This window comes from Lepisosteus platostomus, chromosome 22 (genome assembly GCF_059453375.1).
Source record: "Lepisosteus platostomus isolate fLepPlt1 chromosome 22, fLepPlt1.hap1, whole genome shotgun sequence".
Classification (NCBI taxonomy): Eukaryota; Metazoa; Chordata; class Actinopteri; order Semionotiformes; family Lepisosteidae; genus Lepisosteus; species Lepisosteus platostomus.
Genome location: NC_142632.1, coordinates 11,598,150 through 11,620,557, shown reverse-complemented (window position 1 = coordinate 11,620,557; position 22,408 = coordinate 11,598,150). Strand labels below are relative to the sequence as shown.

General features: G+C 38.8%; 1 protein-coding gene across 24 annotated transcripts in view; it reads right to left on the bottom strand.

Annotated features, from left to right (window-relative positions):
* Nucleotides 1–17,747, bottom strand: part of msi2b (musashi RNA-binding protein 2b) — a 249,468-nt gene extending 231,721 nt beyond the window's left edge. For 14 of the 24 annotated variants that reach the window (XM_088615744.1, XM_088615730.1, XM_088615729.1 and 11 more), the window contains exons 1-4: nucleotides 4,953–5,158; nucleotides 4,617–4,657; nucleotides 4,252–4,333; nucleotides 3,677–3,761 (exon numbers count right to left, since the gene is read on the bottom strand). In XM_088615744.1, coding sequence (XP_088471870.1) covers nucleotides 3,677–3,761; nucleotides 4,252–4,333; nucleotides 4,617–4,657; nucleotides 4,953–5,014 — 270 coding nt within the window. In that variant the 5' untranslated portion in view covers nucleotides 5,015–5,158. Of the gene's footprint in view, nucleotides 1–3,676; nucleotides 3,762–4,251; nucleotides 4,334–4,616; nucleotides 4,658–4,952; nucleotides 5,159–17,678 lie in introns of those variants that run through there. The other 10 variants (XM_088615750.1, XM_088615747.1, XM_088615738.1 and 7 more) reach the window with 4 other exon arrangements.
* Between the last annotated feature and the right edge of the window lie 4,661 nt (nucleotides 17,748–22,408).

The window sequence follows — 22,408 nt, the reverse complement described above, 5'->3', positions numbered from 1 at the left end:
AGTTTAGTATGAAAGCTCAGTACGGAGGCATCTTAATTTTAAAATGAATTAAAATAAATTCTGCCTTTTATTCAAGAATTATTATTACAGCCAGGCCACATTTTTTAAATTGATACAAAATGAATACAATTTGCCAGTTTTTTCAGATTTATTTATGTAAAGAACTGTAGAATTCAATGCAGAGATGCATTACTTCTGGTGTCTGAGAAACAATGTTTTTACCAGTAATTTTTTTAGCAAAGAACACAAAACAAGAAAAAATTAAGATTCTGCTCTACTCTAACTACACAGCTATCGTTTTGAAAGAATTAAATTAGATTCGGAATAAATTTAGCACTGGCTAAGAGTACCCATTACCAGGGAAATGCAATAGGGCATGAATTTCTATTTTGCAACCTAAAATGCATAAAATATAACTGAAGTTTCTTCACATTTATCTTTTTTAGACAAACGTGGAACAAAGATCATTGTTTTCTTTAACAAAGATATGTAGCTTGAAAATAAGCATTTAAAGTAGATACTTGAAATTTATAAAACAAAGCAACAATATCAGCAAATAAAAGCTCACAGCAATGATAAATGTACAAAAAGCAACAAGTATTGCCGATTTAAAGAAGCTTTACAGCTGTGAGCTCCATAAGAAAGTACCTTTTGCATTTCCCCGCTTTAAAAAAAACTATTTCTACCGAGAAATCAAAATAAAAATTAGTCAGTTAGATGCAATTCTACTTTGTATTGTCAGCTACAGTCCTCTAAAAAAAGTGTCTATTGGTACAACTCTATTTTTTTATAAGTTAAGCATTACCTAAACAAAGCCTTAATGCAACTGTAAACAACTGCTTCGTTTCCATGTCAATACCCAACCGATCTGCTGCCTGTACTGAACGTTGAAACAAAGTCACAGAACACTGCATTCAGACAAGCCCATCAACATCCCCGGATCAGCAGAAAGAACTCCTCGCAGTCACATGAGGGTGCTTTTCAGAGCTCTTTCACCCCCCTCCTTCCCAAAAAGTAAAAAAAAAAGAGACCACAGTTGTGGACTTTCCTGGTGTGCTTGATGTGGGATCATAAGTCCTCAGAAGGGTAAAAACCATGAAGAACTTTTTTTTTTATAAACCCATACTGAACATTTCACTTGACAGTGTTATATGGGGGGATACCACCAGACTGGTCCATATAAAAGCAGGCATGAAGGACAATATTTCAAAGTTTGCAATCTGTACAAAACAACTGGACTCACAGAGGAATAATATAATTCTCCCACATAAAACGTCAGATCATGTTTATTCTTTGTTACACTAACCAGTGCTTTTCTACCTCTTAGAACAATGATGTTAATGTGAAAATGCTCTTTTTCAGAAAAAAAGGCTTTAATTAGCACCCTCCTGTGCTCGGCCATGCTAAATCCAATCATTTCAGGACAGCTGTACATGCAACAAGTTACTGCTGTTTTCAGCCTCTCTGCGGTCTTCATGTATTGCATATATGGAACACAACATGTTGCCTTTTTTCAATGCATATTTGGAAGGCTTCTGTCACTTTTTGATTTAATTTCAAGGACAGAAAACAAAAATAAAAATTAAATTGTGCCAGTAGCAAGAGCGGATGGATACTACCTCCTGCTTAGAGATGCTAACGCAAATGTACGATGTGTTCAGAAAGTCTGGTTAAGAGTCTAAAGCAGAGCAAGTATGGTCTATTAAGACTGTTTCAAATCCTTTTTTAAAAATTAGACCCTTTTAAACTATTGTTAGCATTTACCCATTCTGTTTTTCAAAATATTTTGTTTTTAGTTTCTATTAACTTAAACAAAAACCGTAACAATCTTAACATAGTTGAACTGTAAATATTTTGTGAAGTAGAAAAAAATATTTATCCTAATTCTGGAAAGAATTATTCATTGCTAACACTGCTTGCATTTCAATCCTAGAATTTTCCCATCCTCTGGGATCAATAATTCTGTTATTAATCACAGGTTGTTGAGAAACACTTTTAAAAAACATGGGTTTGAAAAGATGGAATATGTAAATGTGTAAAACAGTTTATAAACACTACAGTACATATTTACAAGAAAATATGAATCAGAAAATAATTTGATTACTCCCAATCAACAAAAGAAAATTATTGGTTGGATCAAATCAGATCTAAGCAGTCGTGTGTTCCCAACCTCAATTACACAGAAGGAGGGAAACTGAGCTTTGACTTATTCAGTCTCAGTTGGTTTTACTTAACATTGTTTCTAGGAAAAACAGAAAATCACAGTCAAGATTTAAAAGCACAACCATCATCTTTAAAGTTTCAAAACCTTGTGTTGACAGGTAATTTTAAATCTGAATTAAAACGTTTTTTTATTAACTCCTGTCCACATTACACATTTTCTAAAAATGATTTATGCACCTCTGTTATATACCATTCTAAGGTGTATCGCATTTTCATTTTATCACATTTTTTATCTTTTTATTTTAAAGGAGGTTAAGGTTATCCGGTATCCAGTAAGTAAAGATTAATATTCCAATTTAGGGTCAAAATTTTCACTAAAAGTGATTTTTTTTTCTTTTTCTTTTGTAAATCACAGTTTTTAATATGTTTAACCGTTGATTAAGTTGAAAGGTGTTCATTTAAAAATTAACTACTAAATTTTTTCATCTAATTATAAAGGTGATATACGTTATACTATTTTCCGACTTTTTTTCCAGGGGTCCCTGAAACAAGCTGTATAATTCTTAAATGATCTTAAGCACTATGATCTAAGAGACAGCGGTGTGATGTTATGATGTTGAATTTAAAAAAAACGCAAAACTGCGACGAGAAAGTCACCTCCCTGATTAGATCTTGGGAGAAAAAAGGGAGGCCAATCACCAAGTGAGCGGGCCAGAGACGGGGCTCACAAAATCCTCTTCAACAAGGATACTGAGTGACAGACTGTGCACACCTGAGTGGTGCTTAATTAGGGGAAAAGTGCAGGCGGATATCACCTTGTGCAAAGGTCAACAAGCCTCTGGGAGACATTTCTAACAACAAAGTCAAATTTAAACTTGAGTACACCTATTCTAATTATTTTTTATATCTAAAAAAATGCTATATGAATACCCAGCTGACTAATGAAATGACACTCTTTGAAAACCCGTTTTATAAGACATATAAACGTTATTTTTAAAATTACTATTACCGTCTTTTTAATGGTGAGAAGTTACATCACAAATTTTAAAAAAAATTATTCACCACTGACGACCTATTATCGCAACTCGCGGACCCCACGTCAACAGAATGAAGGGATTCATCTTTAAAAATAAAACACAGTCAATGATTTACAATGTTGTTGAAACAATAACTGAAGCTACAGTACGTCTTTGTGCGGCAATTACGTCCATCTGGAAGATGATGCCAATTAAAACGCACATCGCTTTGATTCTAGCTTACTGTACGTCCGTACTTCTGAATAACTTTTACCTACCGCTTCTAGATTAAAGCAACTGGAAACATTTTAGGTGCAGTAGCGATTAATCGATAAAAATCAACGAGGCACCCCCGGCTCCTTAAGGGTTAAATTATGACATTCTAATAATGTCACTGCGCAACTCGCACAGACACAATGGAACTGGGGATGCTGGCCCTTTAACACTGTTAATCACAGACACCGCACAAAATGACATCAACACAAACACAAACATACCGTCTTTGAGTCTAATTCGTGATGTGGCTGGGCTAAGACTTTATCTACACTGGCTGCGTCCGCAAACGTAACGAACCCAAATCCTCTGAAAAAGAAAGAGCAAGCAGCGTGAAACAGCAGCAGGAACAACAATTCACGAACAATATACAAGAAACGTGCATTACATTTACTGGAAAGCAAAGTATCGCTTGAGACAGCTGCCGCAAAATCGGTATTTTGTGTTCAATACTTTTATTTATTCACCTGCCCCGAAAATTTACTTTTTCGAAGTAGGTAAAACTAATCGGAATATATACATCGTGGACTAAATAATTAATAATTAAAACATGTGAACGTTTCGTGCTTAAAAGAGTTAAAGGGAGGGAAAACAGCAGATTGCTTTGGTAAGCATTCTATTGTAAAAAGTCCCAAGTCAATGTCAAATCACAACATCCCTGCAAAGCACAAATTGAACTGCTTGAAAAAGCGAGAAACGGAGCGATAATGTCAACAATGTTACCTTATGAAAGCAATAAACATTTTAAGTCGCAACTATAAATACAAAAATGAAAAGTGTAGCAGAACATCTTCTTTACCTGGAGCGTTTTGTAGTGGGATCTCTCATCACCATACATTCTCTGATTTCCCCGAATTTGCTAAAATAGTCTCTAAGGCTATCTGTAAACAAGAAAGGAGGGAGATATCTGGTTATTATATAGGTTTTGGCAGACGAGCGCTGTTCCAATTATTTAAAATAACCCGCGATGCACACAGGGGTCGAATAGAGGACTTTAAATGACTGGAAATCAAAATAACCTTGCGCGCACAGAGGTACACAACATTATCCCACATACAGTACACACACACACCACATCGCAGAACTGGCTCAGGCGGACTCGATCGGCTACAAAATACAACTCAAAAACAAAGCCGAAAATAGGACCAGAAATAAATCGCTCACCTGGTGAGGTCTGCCAGCTGAGGCCGCCGATAAACATTTTACTGTAAGGAGAAAACATAGCAGAAGTGAGTCCAGATGTCAGATCGGCCATTTTGACGTGTAACTACTTACAAAAAGCGAGCTAAACGAAGGCAGAGGAGCGAGAGAGCTCTGTTACTGCTAGCCTAGCGAGCTATCTTCAAAAAAGGGGGGAGGCCCCGTGTGCTGAATATAATCAAACAAAGGTGTAACTAACTGTTTCCGGAAGATAATAATGCTTATGCATTAATTAAAACAAGTGAAGATTTTACATTTTCAATCAAAAAATAAAAGTGCGATTATTATTTCCTTGCTTACCCCGGGTCGTGCTGCGAATCATTTGGGCTTCCAGAGGTGGCTTGGCTCCCGTCTCCCTCCATAGCTAACCCAACTATAGCCAGTAACTAACAAACACACACACAGACACAGCAAAAGCTAAGCGAAGCCCCGCTAAGAGAATATTACTGAGCCGGGAATGCAATCGTCACACGTGGGATCAGCTCAGCCTGGCTCCCTCCCCCCACCCCCCCTCACTCCCTTGACCCACATGGGGCGGAGCTGGAACTCGTCATGTAACCAATCCCTTTGACGTCATTGCTTGAAAACCTCCCCTAAGGGGTTGTAACCACGCCCTCTAACGGCCATAACGGTGCTGTTAATTCAATGCTGGGCCAGCAGCATGTACTGCAAGAAACGCCTTTCTTCCGATATCACGGACCATTTCATGTTTAAGAAGGAATCTGCGTTCCCTAAAATTTTCATTTTTTTTACTTTCTGTTTGGCTTCTTTGGTAAAATATTCCCATTCAATTAATGACACGAAACACCACTGTTTTTTTATAACACATTGAGGTAAAATTATGAAAGTTACATCATCTAAAATAAATCTTTAATAAGTGTAATAACTTTGGCGTGCATTAGTTTCAAATGCTTTTAACTGTTAAATGAATGGATTTTTTCATATGTCTCAGTTGCAATATTTATTGTGCAGTGCTTTGGAATGATGTACCATGAAAAGACATTATATAAAAGTTATATTTTATTCAAAGCTACAATTTAGTAACGCAGATGCTAAACCCTAATGTTTTTAGCTCTTTAATATATAATCATGTCATTAGCAACAAATATAAACTTGCAACCATCAATATTATAGTTTAAACAAAAAGCCTTATTTCAAGGTCATTCCTTGACAGTGTTTGCATTTTTGTACAACTGATTTTGGATTAAGACATTTCATAAATTGTAATATGTATTTTTTACCAATAGGGAATATGTACAAAGAACTAACTGGCAGGTGCAGTCAAAATGGTTTGTTTGGTAAGAGACTGTACCAAAAACTTGCTGTTTTTATTCAGATCCTATTGCTTGATTCTTGATGCTATTTTTAGATCAGATAGATAACTCCAGTTAGAGCGTTCTCTGGTCTTCATTTTGCCTCTGATCTTTCCTTAATTGAACAAGTTATTTGGATAAGAGGTGAGAACACCTGTGTTTTTAGGTGTTAGTGTGGTAATCATTCAAAAGTGCCTGTAAAATCTGTAACTATAACCTGTAAAAAGCTGCAGGACAGTGACTTCTTAGGAATGGAGTTGCCTATCCTGGCACAGATCCTAATTTATGGTTTGCTATCAAAACTGTAATGAATAGGAAACATAGAAAGCAGCTGTTTTTTCCCATTCTGTTCAGGTTTTTGTTTACAGTCCTGCTCAAATTACTTTTATGGAAACGATGGAGAAATATTCAAATTAAACTACTTAAACTAAATTAAGATTCAACCACATGCATTTAAATACAAACAGTTAGACAATACACATCATTGTTCATGTGGCAAATACATTTGTATGTATGAGGAACCCTACACTACAACGTCACACAGGTCGGGCTTCAAGTTTGTCCTCATGTTATATCCCATGTGGGATTAATCTGCCTCACTCAATGAAACATTACATTATGGTTCCTCTGTTTCACATAAGGGCACAGGATGACACTCCATTACCATTCCACAACCGGGAAACAGCAGCCCTTCAGGAGTGAAGCAACTAAACACGTTTTAATTTCTAGCTTCATTTCAGCTTTATTTTTTTCTGTTTAATCAAACTCATTGTGCAAGCATCTCCACTTATCCTGTTCCATGCTAATGTCCTGTCTTTTCTGAAAAGTTTTCAAAATTATGTTTGGAAGGCTTTTACAGAAAACTGAAGAATCAAAACTGAAACCCATAAAGCCATTAAGGCCTCTCACTATTTATAAAGAATGTAGATAATTCAAGAGAAAACTAAATTGAATAGCATACCTTTTATTCAGAGTTGTTCTTAACATTTAAAAGGCTAAATAATCATACGCTTTCTACCACCCCATATTTTCAGTAGCCACCTACAGTCAGTATAATGGCACCTTACTTATTATAAATAGACCAAACCTACAAGCAACAAGTTACTATATAATTATTTCTTGCTACGATTTACATATGTCTATGCTTTAGCATAGGGACCCATTTGTAATGCAAATTGCTGTGAAGTTCAAAATCTACATGAAGCAAAACTACCAGTATGTATGAAGAGGAATGTATTGACATTTCTAAACATGTTGAATTTATTTAGATTGGGAGGTTACTTTTCTCAAAATTTGTGTTCTTTATCCCCCAACTAAAAGGGAATAGAAAACAGCATTTAGATATGGAATTGTGTCACAAATGCATATTAATATAATTCATATCCCTTTGCATTATTTAATGACCCTGAATAATAAATACAATATATATATGATATTATATGATGTGTCGAAGCCCTGAGGTTTGTTTTCAGATGCGTAGGCTTTTATCACATTGTATTGTTTGTTTTTTCCTGATGTAATTACAAATTATAAGGCCAAATAAATAAATTATTTTAAGGTTAACATATGGTTATCCCATCCATCCATTTTCAACCTCTTCTTCCGATTCAGGATCGCGGGGTTACCAAACAATTTGTCTTTATTTCTTGTTTTATCATATTTTCCTTTCTCACACACTTTTCTTTCATGTATCTCAATGTACTTTTTAATGTTTGTATGTTTTTGCAGTTTAAAACAGAGAAAGTGATTTCTCAGCAATTCTATGATTTTGACCTCTTCAAATAAAAGCTGCTAAGTAATAATAAAATAGCATTTATATTATATTAATTTTTAAACAACTTAATATTTTGAAACAAATACTTGGATAATAAACATACAACTACCAAAAATATAGGAAATCAGCTTGGTATAGTGAAAAGGCTGTTTTGACAAACAAAGGACAATGTTAGGAAACAAACCTTTAATCCTACTGAATACATTGCACTAAAGAAAAACAAATTAAGCTTTCCATCAGGAACATCAAAATGCCTCTTGGTGGGGGCTATGTAGTAATATGGCCTTGTTTTGCTTCCTTAAACATTACCGACCTTTGTATTGCAGAAGGATCAACAAGTGCAGTAAAATATCAAGAAACTGTGCACTCTCATACTATACATTACCCAGTGCTAAAAGGTCTATCAGACAGACATTTGTATTCTAGTGGCATAATGACCCTAAGATTTCTGTGAAGTCTACAAAGGAATAACTGCAAAAAAGGAAAATTACAGCTATTGATAGGCCACCTCAATCTCCACTCTTCAATCTCATTAAAGTGGTACTGTATGAACTAACCTGAAGACTGCTATTGCAAAGAATAAACTAAAGCCACAAAATAAATGAACCACCATATCTTTGGAAAGATGCTAGAACCCAATTTTAAAATATATGTAGAAATAGACTGGGGACGTCCTAGGTGTTTCACCCAGTGAAGGGGCTTACTTGAGCCCAGGCTGAGCTCTATGATCCAAGTGCCTTGGGTTTTATCCTGGGTCAGGTCACTAACCGTCTCTGGCCAGGATTCCCTAAGTGGCCGAGCACTGCTGAGGGTTAGGGTGGGATTCATCATACAGGGCTCTCTGAGCTCCCACCAACACAGCAACCTTGTGAGGGACGTGCCTCTCCTCCAGGCAGCACTGAATGTGTTTCCGTTTGATTCTGTCACAGGGACTGTAGCAGCAAGCTGAGAAATACAAATCACACAACTGGTGATTCCAAAATCATGTGGGTATAACAAAAATAACTGGCGTTTAAAAAAAACAGACTGCAAACTAAAAATAATCTCAAGATAGGTATAGTTATATTAAATGTATGTTATATATCCTATATACATTTCAAGAGTAATTGTCTTTTCAAATGCTCTTTTGTCTACAACTATATATATAATTAATTTTTAACAGAATTATTTTCAATTGAATATGTATATTGAATATACTCCCCAGAATTGCATGATCATGCAAACATACGTGATTAAAGATCTGTTTTTAAGTATGCATATTAATTGTGAAGAAGCACATTGCCAGGAGCTAATAGCTTTTTGCTATTCCCATGATATTTAACCATTCTGATCTACAGTTTTTTTAATTTCAATGAAGTTACTCATAATGCTTATCTTGAGTTTGTTTAACAGGTTTTTTTCTCTTGTGTACCTGCATGTTGAATTTTGCTAATTCATTAGTTAGTGAAATAATAATGGTCATAATTAAACTGTTACTCTGACTAATAACAAATCTAAGGCGTTTTACCATAGTATATTATAGTGTTCATCATACAGCATGTTTCATAAGGGTTTACTTAAACTCTTTTCAGTGTGTAGTGCTTCATAAAAGAGAAGCATTTTGGACAGCTTATGTTATATGAAATAGTGTCCATTGCTTACTCAAATTAGCTCAAGGTTTTTCATATTCCCTTACTGTTATTTACTAAATGTTGAGCAATGTAATAATTAATTACATTTTATAGAGGAACATAAAGCTCAATCACTAAAAAAAGGAAGAAAAAGAATATCCTATTACAGCCCCTAAATATTCATGTTCATTACTCAGTAACTGGAAAAAGCAAGCCTGGTTTTCCATTAAATTTAAAGTAAGTGAGAGCTCAATTAAAGCTGGATGCTCTGTGGATTCTAAGTCATGCTACAGTGATTGCTGTTTATTTCCAAGCCCTCAGTCTGAGGAGGAGAGCTCCGTGGCCCAAAGCTGACTCGTCACTCGTTTTTTTTTCCTCCTGGCTTCTGAAGGGAATCTTCGGATCGCAGTTAAACTCAGCGAACGCAGGGCCGTGTCAAGTCAAAGACTAAACAGACCTGACTTAAATCTCCTTGACTGACTGACATGTGGATGCTGCTGTCTCACCTTGTTGACTAGCCTTTCAGAAGCTGTCTCTTTGTTGGTAAACAGAACCCCTGCGTGAGTGCACCTACGGGGCACAATTACTCAGAAAAGTTAACATCTTCGTCTCCCGCCTAAGTCACTTTTACCACCAGCTTTCTTTACTGCCTTCCTAATCCCACTTCTCGTTTTGAAAAGCCCTAGAGTTTTAAAGCTCAGCACAGAAATACATTCCCCCTCTCTTATTAGCAAAAGGAGAGTTTTGGGATTCTAAAACAAATTGCTCTACACTTTATAAAGACGATTGGCAATATATTAGCTTCATTTTAATGATCTTCCTCGTTAGCAGGCAGGATTGTTTGCATTACCCAAAGGCACAGACTTAAAATGTAGCGAATCAAGCTGCATTCACAGGCCTCCAAATAACTCTTAATGAAAAGCATGGTTTCCTTGGTCAAGGGTACTTTCAAGCCTGTTGACCCAATTGCAGAATGCAGGGTCAAGTACAGCATGTTTGGACCCAAATTTAACAAATGCAAAATTGAATAGCACGTTAAAAGCAGTGATGTGATGTGCATTGCCTTCCAAAGAGACAAATACATATTATATTTTCACTGTACACAGCAGTGAGTAATGTCTGTATTGTATGTGAATATATATGAGTGCTGTTTTCCTGTTCAAACATCAGTGCATTTCTATTTGAAAATTGAGCCTATGAGCATTATCTTGATTACACATGTAAAATCATCTGTATTACTCAATTTACTCAACCTGAATACAAATTTAACAACATATATGCATTTCCATACATACAGTATGCAAAAAAGTATAGACCACACATCTACTAATCCATTACAGATTATTTTAGCTGAATATGTCTAAGAAAACTAACCAAAATCTTAGCAGGCGTTAAAATACTACAGTGACAATGGTAATCCAGGTAGAAAAAATATTTCTTTGATTAAATAAAGCATAACCAAAGCCCGTCTTTCCACTTGAAAGCCTTCGGTTCTGCCATGGTCTTCCTCACATCATTATGGCTCATTTTGCCAGTGCCACAGTCAACCTCAATCCACCCACCTCACACAGAATCACAGCTGCCTCCTTACGTGACACAAAACACACTTTCATTAACAGACTGCAGTGTTCACTTTGTCATCAAAATCAATTGGAATCTTTTTAATGTTTGCTTTTCGGGAGAAAAGTCAATGCGGTTTGTGGGCAATTTGTTGACATTTCATTTGCACACTTTAGTTTGGTTGCTACAATAAACTTTTACAATACTAACCCAATCAAAATAAGGACCATTTGATTATGTGAGAAAGTCAAAGCTAACCTTCGCTCAGTCTCTCCCTGGGTATCACCTGTTTACATTTATTTATATGTTTCCCTAATAAGTGTTAACTCACCAGTCACTGACTACTTCAGAGTTAAAAGGATGAGAACAGCAAGAAACTAACCCTAGAGGACTCCATATTTAAACATGTGTATTAACTTGAATATGACATGAGATTCTGATTCATAAATACATATACACTCAATGTGATATTACTGCTGGGTTAAGCATGAAACAACTTCACAAAGCGAACCAACATTGCAACAGATATATCATCATAATTCTGACAGCTGTTCTGTTTATTTAAATGAAAACATTCAAATCCACAGTTTATGGAATGTTTGTGCATTTCCTTTAATCTGCTCAGCTATCAGTGTTAAGTGAGTGTGTCAGAAATGCTATTAAGCCTTCAAAATAACATGAGAGAGATGCAACTCTTGTACTCTAAAAGCCATGGTTTCTTTCCCAGAAAAGATATGAAACACTGCTCTGCAGCAGCATATTAATGGCATCTAAATACATCCATTAATAACAATGACGTTTATTTGCCTAGATTAAGTGCTGTAAGAAAGTATAGTCTCTTTTTGTTGCAGGTTCTTAAGTCTTTAACATGTAAATAGGCACCTCTTTAAAAAAGAAGGAAATTCAGCAGCAATATTATCATGTGACAGAGATGTATTTTCAAATGACGCCTGTAGTCACAATGGCATCTGCGTTTGATTAATGAACGGATAAAGTATTTAAAGGAAAGGTTTAATTTTTAATGTCCTACATCTGTTAAATGCCTTGAACAGATCAATATGAGGTCCATTCACTTAGGTAAATGAATGAGACTGTCCCCTGTATATAAGTGCATTCCTGATGTGTGCTCCACTCTCTCTGTTGTTAAAAATAGCCCGGTTCCTAATAAATAATTATAACAAACATAATCACTGCTAATGAATTTTATTCTTCACTTCACAGTGTTACTACTTAGGAATTTTCAATTCAGACTTTAAAACAGACAGTTACACCCACCTGACATTTTTCTAAAACAACAAGAATATAGCAAATCACAAAACGAGTAAAAACATCATCAATAACCAGAACTCCAAGACTGAGCTGAACATGGCACAGCCTTCACAAAACAGAGGGAAAAATGGAGTGGTTGCCCAGTTTACCAAGTGCTCCCGAACTCCAATGTATGAGCTAACTTACAACCGCTCAGGCACAAATACCCATAATCACACTGGGAGATCAGAAAAGAGCAGAGGCAGGATGCAAACGTGAGAGGCTGTTGAACTGTGGAAATCAATCAGGGATTTAAAAGAGGAAGCAATGAGAGTGTGAGGGCTGAGGAGAAAAGAAGGGTGACAGGATAGCTAGGGACATTCCTCTTTCCTGCAGCTGTCACACTAGCCTTCACTGAGAGGAGCTAGATTGAAAAAAGGCTAGTGAATGCCCTGGAATACATTATCTGTGCCAATCTTGGCAGCTGCAATACAATGCATTTTTACACCCCCTGAAATTAAATCTCCCTGGTCTATCAGTTATATGCCAATCTGTAGCTACATACATTCTGCTGGCAAATCCTTAGAAACCAGAAATACACTTAATCTGCTATAAAGTGGTTTAAACATTTCTTTTTACTGCTAATGAAAAAGAAAACTAGAAATTTAACATTCCCTACCAAATTTTGTTTTCCTTTCTAGAGTGTCACAAAATTTCTACTTTCATCAAGCAACTATGACATATACAAAGTTCTATCTAAGAGCCATACATTCTCAGAGAATCTAAAGGTTTTGTCTTTTCATGATAATTGTTTATATTAAAGTGGCAAAGCCTGTCCTAATTAATCAATTAATTAGGAAAAGGTGTTTAGATTTCTCTCATGTACCATGTTTTATTCGCTGCATTTGGAAGACACTATATGCACAACTCAATATATTAATACTTTTTTGCATTATGACATTGCACTCACAAGGGAATTATTTTTCAAAGTATTATAGTTTTACATTGGTCGGTGGTGATTAACACACCCGAGTTATTTCCTCTCATTCACTTTTAAATAGTAAGTTCAGAAGTTATTTTTACTAGGATCCCTTGATTAAAAATCTGCCATAACAGAATCAATACAAAAAAATCATACATTATATGCTGACACACAATATATAAAAAAATATACAATGCCTCATTGAAGAATAGAGAGATATCTCAGTCTCTCTAGTCCCTGGTCACTCATCTAAAAACCTCCTATAGGAGATAGAATACAGAGGTTCACTGTGAAGCCTTTATTTGCAGTGCTCAGGAGGTAACTAATTTTACTTTTAAAAACAATATTGATTTCAACTCCACAAAACTCCAGAATTCATCTAAATTTCATTTCCAATTTCAGTAATGCAACACCATTTCCCTTTCTCCTTCAACAGTTGTATGGTTCACAGGTCTTTCATATTAGGAAAACAGAAAAACACATTTTTAGTATTCCGCTACAAAGAAAAACTTACACGTCTGCTGGCACCCTTCAGAGTTTTTCATTGTTTTTACAAGTTTAACCTGTCTTCTTGATGACACTTCAGGGTGCGTGTTGCCACAGCAACAGCACAGGTTGGATACAAACCCTACCTGTACAACTCTCGTATAGACAGTCCCAATCACTCAGCCCATGACTCAGATACAGACCGCCTTCATGACAAAGTCCCCAGAATAACATCATATCCCTAATGCTGAAGATCAGGACAGACGGCATATTGCAGGGCCAAGCCAGACCCTAGGTCCATGGCTGGGTATGGTGGTGGTGGTAAGATTAGATCAGTTTCCATTGTAATGTTTTTTTTTCATAGTCATTCATTCATGACACAATAGCCATCCATCCATTTTCTAATTGCTTCTTCTTTGTAGGGGAGTTGGAGCCTATCCCTGCACATAATGGGCACAAAGCAGGGTACACCCTGGACAGGATGCCAGTCCATTGCAGGGCAGACACATAGACAAACACAGACATGCACATATTCACACCTAGGGCCACTTTTCCCAGGAGCAAATTAACCTGTTAATGTTTCTGAATTGTGGGAGGAAACCCACCCAAACACAAGGGGGACACAAGTCCATGCAGATAGCACCCCAGGTATGGAATTGAACCCAGGACCCCAGCACTGTGAGGCAGGAATGCTAACCACTGCACTGCCCATGGACACACTACAGTAAAATGTAACTTTTGGAAACTAGGCTTACTGTGAGTTCTCTTACAATAATGACAACACTTTTTTTATTTGAACCATGTTTCATCCACCAGAGGGAAGACGTGGTACACCAGCAGCACTAACTTCACAGTTCTAGCTGGTGTCCCATATACAGTACAGACTGTGATGTTCCATTTGTCTCTTTCACATTCAGGAACCAGAGATAAAAATTAAGAATGCCCTAATTTACGTGTTTGAGCTGTGTGCCCTTTTTTATTGCAAAGTTCAACGCAGGTAAGAAAATGAATACCACAGGACATGGGTTCATCTATGCCTATCAGTATGATATTAAATACCTGTATTTATTTGTCAGAATGCCCAAATGATTTGATATTATTTGATTATTTTCTTACAAACTGCTTTCTCATGGGCAATATATTTCCTCCTCCTGAAATCAAGAGGAAAACCCTGAGGGGTAGGGGTGTTGCATTGTACTTGCATCAGTGACATGCACTATTCACATTCTGTTCACATGTTTGTGGAAATGTCATGCTAGAGAAAGAACATTAAGGAGAAGTTAAGGAAAATAAGGAAATGGCTAAATGCACCATAAATATTTAAATTTACAAAAACAACTGTCTACATTAACCCTGAGAGAAAAAAACAAGGCAACACAGAAACAAAAGGTCCATAACATTACTACACAACTCTTGGTTTAAGGTGGAGAGCACAACAGAAAAGACTGCACTTGATGGTCTATCAAATATTATCATACACTCTTTCCAGGAATACTAATGCAAAACTATTACAGTAGTCAAATTTAGCTCTCCGAAATCTCAGAGAACATGAGCTTTATGCTGCCAAAAACAGGCTAATAAGACTAACAGGAGATTACATTGCACAACATTATCACAAATAGCTTGAGAAGGGCTGTAAAGGCATTTACCAGACAGAGAGTGCAGGAGGGTTAAGAAAAGGAAGGAGCAGGGTAAAGCATGCATCATTGATCAGTTGTTTCTTTGGCTTCTCTAGGTTAAGATCTTGATTGTTTATTCTAGTTGCTTTTCTGCTTCTATCTGATTGTTCTTCCAGGCTCCCAGTGGTCCATTCTATGACCTTGCATTGCTGACTAAGGGAAGGTTAGTCACTGACATGAAGGCTCCTTGATGGCTACTAGGCTTATTACTGAACCTGCCAGGCAGCTGTCTTGAGAATGTCTGACAATATTCACAATGTGACACTAAATTCCCTACACCTATTTCAAAAACCAGGCATTACTGACACAGCAGCAATACAGGGCAATCAAAGCAGTCCTACCATTTTGTGATCCTTGGTAACGCATTAATAAAATGACTGACATCTCCATAAAGTGGATGCAGACATGTCAGACTTCAAAAACTTTTTTTTTTTAATTCAGTGCTCAAGCTTGCTGGGGCTTTGCAAGACAAAAATCCAGGTGAACCATATTAAGAAATCTATGAAGATTTTTGAGTTTTACACTGTTTTTTAATTCAGTGCTCAAGCTTGCTGGGGCTTTGCAAGAAAAAAATCCAGGTGAACCATATTAAGAAATCTATGAAGATTTCTGAGGTTTACAAGGTGTGCCCCATATTTGCAATGCACTATTTCAGGGAGACTTCTCTTGTTTGGAAACAAGAATGCTCTTGTCACTGCCTTTTTAGAGCTTTTCACTAGACATGTTAGAAGCAATGATATCTTCTCCTAAAATTCTCCCTCCTTATATACATTAACTCCAGCACAGTATGCAAAATAGGATACCTATAGTATTGCTCTCCTCTTCTTCAATGTATAAGGCCTATAAAACACCCCGTTTTTGTATCTTCCTTAGGATAAAAAAAAAATCAATTTGACGGAAAGGAAAAAACGGTGTATTTACTTTGGTCTTATCAAAAATAAAAATAAAAGCATATTGCATTACAAGCCTTCCCCAAGGAGCCCTTGAAGTTTTGCGTCAGCTGTTGTGTGATGTGTAAGTACCGAAGAACGACTGTTGCTAATGCTTTAGTGCGATGAGCGTACTGGTGTGCACAGAAAACGAAAAAACATCCAGTTTAAACACAAGGCGCACATCAAGGCAGGCAAAACAAAAGACGCTGTTAGATTTCATTCTAATGAACCTTCATCAAAGACTGGCGGCTGCACGCAGTTAAGGCCCATTTTCGCTTATCAGCTGGGAGAAGGGGAACTTCTTGCATTTCTCTCTCCGTCTGCCTTTCTCTCTTGAGGGCAAGAGGTGCTGTACTCTAAGCATCACATTAAGCGGTCTCTACAACTGGACAAGTCCAGTTCAGAAATCGACTATGTTATGCCAATGGTTTATCTCAGAAAGTTTACAGACTGGGTAGCACAGTGGTGCAGTGGTTAGGATTACTACCTTGTAGTGCTGGGGCCCTAGGTTTCATTCTGGACCTGGGGTGCACTCCGTGTGGAGATTGTATGTTCTCCCTGTGCTTGTGTGAGCTTATTCCAGGTGCATAGGTTTTGTCCCACAGTCCAAAGACATACTGGTAGGTATTTTGCCTTCTGAAAACAAAATTTGGCCCTAGTGTGACTGTGTGTGCCTGAGTTTGTGTGTCTGCCCTGAGACGGACTAGCGTCCTATCCTTGCGCTCGTTGCTTGCTGGGATAGGCTCTGGCGACCCTGCGACCCTGAACTAGATGAAACAGTTAGAAAACGGATGGATAGGATCACATACCAGGTCCTTACGAATCACATAACATTTATAAAAAAATATAAAAAAACAGAGCAGTCCGGGACTGCAGTTAAGCAACAGAACTTAGTTACAAGGAAATCTAGAAGCCTCTGTTGCTGCCAAGGACTGGAGCCATCTGCTCCTGACAGTACCTTTAGAGCTACGCTAATTTCAATTAATTGAATAAGAATCTTAAAAAAGTAATTTGCATTTGAAAAATCCTGGCTATTGAGCCCCAACTGAGCTAGCGGCTGACCTCATAGCCACCTCGGACGTGTGCCAATTTGAACAGCTACAGAAGCTCTAGTCTTGGTCACCCCAGTAAATCACTTTTACATTTTACACTTAAAATGTGATGACAGCTGACATGTCCGAGGAGACTGACATGAATCTAAAGACCCTGTCTTGTGCTGGAATTGTTTCAAGCATTAAAGGTTCTTAATTTCATTCTTGAAATGTGGTTAGCTGAATGTTGCATCGTATTCAGTGATATAGACCTCCATCACATAGCCTATGCACGACCCATATACCTTATAAGTTACATTTTAATGTTTAAATATTGTATTTTATATTCATTTTAATAGCGTAATAACGTTATCTTTATATTTAACGGTTACAAAAACACAAACCACTGACCTTTCTCCGTCGTACGACGTCATTCACCAGGAAGCTATGGGAGCAAATTAACGGTTTATTGAAGGTCAGTTTCGCTAGAGTTGGTGAGAAATTATTCGTTAAAAAAAGAACTAATGAGAGTAGTGTTTAACAAAGACAGAGCTGGATACAGCGACACCGTTTAACATATATTTAAAATTCACTTAGGAAATGTTCTGTACATGAAAACCATAAAGACTTGTTACTGCGATACACAATGCGTTCATCCCTTAAAACGTTTTTACGCTTTACCTTTTGGGCGTCTTCTTCTTTACCAACATCGGCTATTTGTGTGTATTTATGCAAAACTTTTAAAAGTTTTGGTTTTGTGGGATTTCAGTTTAATTGTTCTTTTTTTTTTGCAACGCATAAATCTGTGTAGCGGACACACCGGCAACGGCCGTTACTTTGTTGCCATAGTTATAGGTAAGCTCCACACTGGCCACGCGACCCCGGACTGTCCAGAACACAGCGAGATAAACTCGTGTGAAACTAAAAGCAAACTAAATGCACGGTATGCATTGCAATCCTCGGAATTTTCTGGAATAACTGTAGGTTTTATGGGGAAAAAAAGAGGGACCGCAGCGTTAAATGTCTTGCAAGTTTACCTTGACTTTTCATAAGAGATACTTCATCGTCCACTACTGTGGATATTTGTCTTCGGCTTCTCCCATGAAAGTGCAAAAGTATACTTTTGGAAGGTGTTCAAAGTCTATCCGAGGAGAAGTCTGAGCACACATTGATAGCAGTCTCCTTCTGGAGGAATGATGCTCGTTTTGGAAGTTACCCCGAGTCTTCAGCTGTTTGAGTTGGTGTTTTTTTTTTTTTGCAACAGTACCTAATAGCTATAGAGTGCCCCGTTTCAGATATTACAATTTAATTCTACGAACAAGGGATTTCAGTTACTCATCTTGCTTATTCATTATATGATTAATTGTTGAATGACGGTCGGAGATTCGCGCAGAATAAACGCGTTCACCCTTAATACTTTGCGTGACTACAGATGGCTCACACTCCTCTACCGATACATTATGCATTGAAAAATTCAACAGACACATAGAATGCCGAAATTGATAAAGGTGGTTATTTTTTCATGAATATATCAGTTTGCTTTCATTGTTGTTTTGCTTTCATAATGTTGAGTACCGATTTCGTGGTTACTGGAATCCGGGCATTGAGAATCTGGACGTCAAGCCCCATCTAGTGTCACGCTTTTGTAATGACTATCTCGTATTAAATTCAGCAGCTGTTGCGAGACAAATGTCCCCCAACCCAAGTCCGGCGGGGCAGTGAATCTACAAGCTTTCAGTCCAGCTGGGCTCTTAACGACCTAAAGAATTTCGTTATTCTCTTAATGGGACCAGTCTAACATCTTTCTCCAGCTCTTCGGGCACTTTAAAGAAACAGAGAAGACCTGCAGAAACACTCCCCCTCCAGGAACAGGACTGGGGACCTCTGTTCAAAGCGATAGTTGTGGGGCTCAGTTCCGTTCCGAATTACGCCTTTGCTTGCAGTGTCTCTGAGAGCTCCGGATAACGCTGACATCTCGCCTGGTTCTGCTTTAACTTTGTATTCACTTGCTTTGCCTCCGATTTCCTGTACGTTTAGGCATCTTTAAAGCGGGCAGCTTGCCCACAGTGGGAAGATCACAGGTTGGCTTTCTCGAAATATGGTGACACACACTCTTGATTCAACTCACGGCGCCACCCCCACAGACTTTCAAGTTGAAACGTTATACATATATATGTTTTAATTCCCCGGGGCGGGCAACGTGCTTTTTTTTTGTACCGCAGGCAACGCAAAGACATCGTGCTCCCTTATCTGTGATCTAAACCGGGAGCCGGCAGGGCAGGGACCGCAGACGGCCTGCTCGCCCATCTCCGGGACCCCGGCTCATTAATACACGGAGCAGTATTTAACCTGTCAAAGAGAGCGCCGCTTCTCACCTAATGAAAGAAGAAAAGTTCGCAGCCGGTCAGGGTCAGGAGAGAAGCCCCGCTTTGTAATTCATGAATCTTTAACCAGGGGGGCACCTGATCCGCATTTCCATTGCGGTGTAATTGCCGACATCTCCCCCCCCCCCCCCCCGCCGGTCCTCTTCACAACTCAGAGGCAGAGAGAGGAGACGAGCTGGAGCAGAAGCGCACCGTCCCGTTACAGCAGACAGCATTTTGCCGTCGGCAATCTGTCATCTAAACGTTGTCGTAACCCTTCACATAAATACCTGGAGCAGAGCGGGACACCCACAGGGAACAAGAATTGCGGATTTGCTGGGTCTACAGGTTGAGCGTGGGGCATAGCGTCTCCCAACTGTAGAATAACTGAATCCGCCTGGCCGTGGTGTTTTGTTAGGTATGGGAAAGAAGGAACTATCCCAGCGAGGCCGGACTAGAGCTATTCTAGCGGATCTACTGCAGCTGAGGCCGGACTGACGAGGAAGGGGTATCGGGTATCGGCCCAGAGATATGAACATCCGGAAGCAGCAGGGTCCGCTTTTAATAACAGTAAACATAATTGTGGTACCACCTTTCGTGAGTCGCATCTGAATTATAACTAGAAATGTGGTCACTTAGGAACACGCTCAAATTGGTTAAAAAACAAGTCGGTGGATGTGATATCTAGTCAAGGGAACAGAGGACGGTAATTCTCTTAACTACACTGTGACCCAATCAATGCCCTGCGCTTTATAATGAAGGTACCTGGCGAGTGAACTCTGCATCATCATCCAGGATTCAAGGGGGTGACGTCACCTCCTGCTACGGGCTCAGGTGCCGCTGAGCCCTATTAACACGAACACGGGCTGTGCCCCAGAATGGGTTTTGAACCCACAACCTCCCAGTGCATCTTTCAGAGCCCATTCCCACCAGTCGCAGGCGTGTTTCGTATTAGCTAGCTACTCGCATAAACTCCTCATCCATTAAAAGCCCGCGTGGCTATAAAACTTAAACTAGACAACAGTTTACAAACACTTTATTAATTATAAGTATTCTTGGGGAATTTTAATAGCTACAAGAACTACCTAAACAATCTTAATCATCGTCGTTGTCATCGTATATTAGGCCCTGGGTATTACTGTTCCCCTAGATCGTTTCAGTCGAGCAAACCGGAATTAACAGTATCTCCGGAGTGCGATCGAGCGCTGTATCCCCCGGTGTGTCCGCACCTCGCTGCCTGCTTAATGGAGCAGGGGAGACGGAGCCAGCGGCCATCTGCCCAGACCTCTCTTACTCAGCGCTTCCTTCCTATTACAACGCGCACACTTCTGAATTTTCAGCACTTTCGCAGCGCAAGTCAGCATAGCGAACGCGTAACTAATCCCCCTTTATCCACCAGCAAATCTCCAGATTGCTTCGGTACCCACCGTGGCATGCCTGTATTTTCCTACTGTCGTTTGGATCCGGATTTCTTGAGTTCAGTTCAGGTCAAATGCACACACCCAGTTTGCCTCCCCCCGCCTTTAAGCTCCTTTCTTTTCGCTTATTGATTAACTTATGAGCACGGCTGACATCTACCTGTTACAGCTATTGTCTCTTCGGGCGCTTCGAAGAGCGATTCAATACATCGAGCGCCTGCCGAACGACCTCGTCTCAGGTGAATGTTGGCAATGGAAGACGGACAGCGACACCTAGTGGAAATAAAATGGAAGCTAGGAAAATTGGCTGATGAAAACATGCATCTCAGAACTAAATTACCCGAGGCCCTAGAATCTTTATTTTAACCCGAACTCTGCATATGAGTCGCTTTTATTTCCCTTTCAACCGATTACTGAAAACATGCAGGGGCATAATATTATTCCCCAGAGTAAAGCCATTGTTAAAGGCTGCTTTCACATATTTTTCAATTGCATAATTCAGAGGCGGAACGAAACCCAGAGCAGCCCACGGCCCCTCAAGGGCTGGAGATGACCATCCCTAACCTCTATGATCAAATCGAAGGTCCGGCCCAAACCTCATCAGCCTGCAGCCCTTTCAGAGCCCTGTACTGGAGAACTCTGCTACAAGCTCACGGGACTGACATTTAGCAGAACTGATGCAATAATTAGAATGCCTGCTGTACCAACACACTACAAGGTGAAACGAGGCACTGTAGCTCAGGTTCCAATGGCCAGAGGTGCACTGTCCCATTGCACAATCAGCATTCTGCCGTCTGTGCTATTTAATTCTAAATGTCGAATCGTTCAAGTAACTGGAGAAGCACTTGACGCGACAATGAAGCGCTTGACGTGTTAAGAGAAAATAATGAATGCCTTTATTCACAAAGCCGCAGAGAACGGCGAGTTGCAAAAGAAAGGCTGATCCCCGTGTGATGTTTATTCTTAAGCAAAGACCGGAGAAGGAAGCATTTCTCTGCCTGTACCGCATCGAAAAGCATTTAACAAAACCTTGAGCGAACCAGGAAGAACTTAAGTACTGTAGATGTGCCAATGAAGAGCAAGGGTTGAATTATACATCTTCCATCTCACCCCAAGGACAAACTACAAGGAGAAGCTTGAGTAGCCTTCCCTTATTAGATGAGAGTAGGAAGGGACAGAACCCGTTTCCTTAAGCACTGGATTCCTCCATCTTTAGCACAGCCTTTTTACTTGAAAGTTTCCCAACTAGGGCAGGGGACGTGGGAGTTTCGCAGGCTATCAGATAAACATTCACATAAACTCACACAGTGAGCTGCAGGTGCTGACTGGACCAAACATTTATAGATGCTTACAAAGTGCT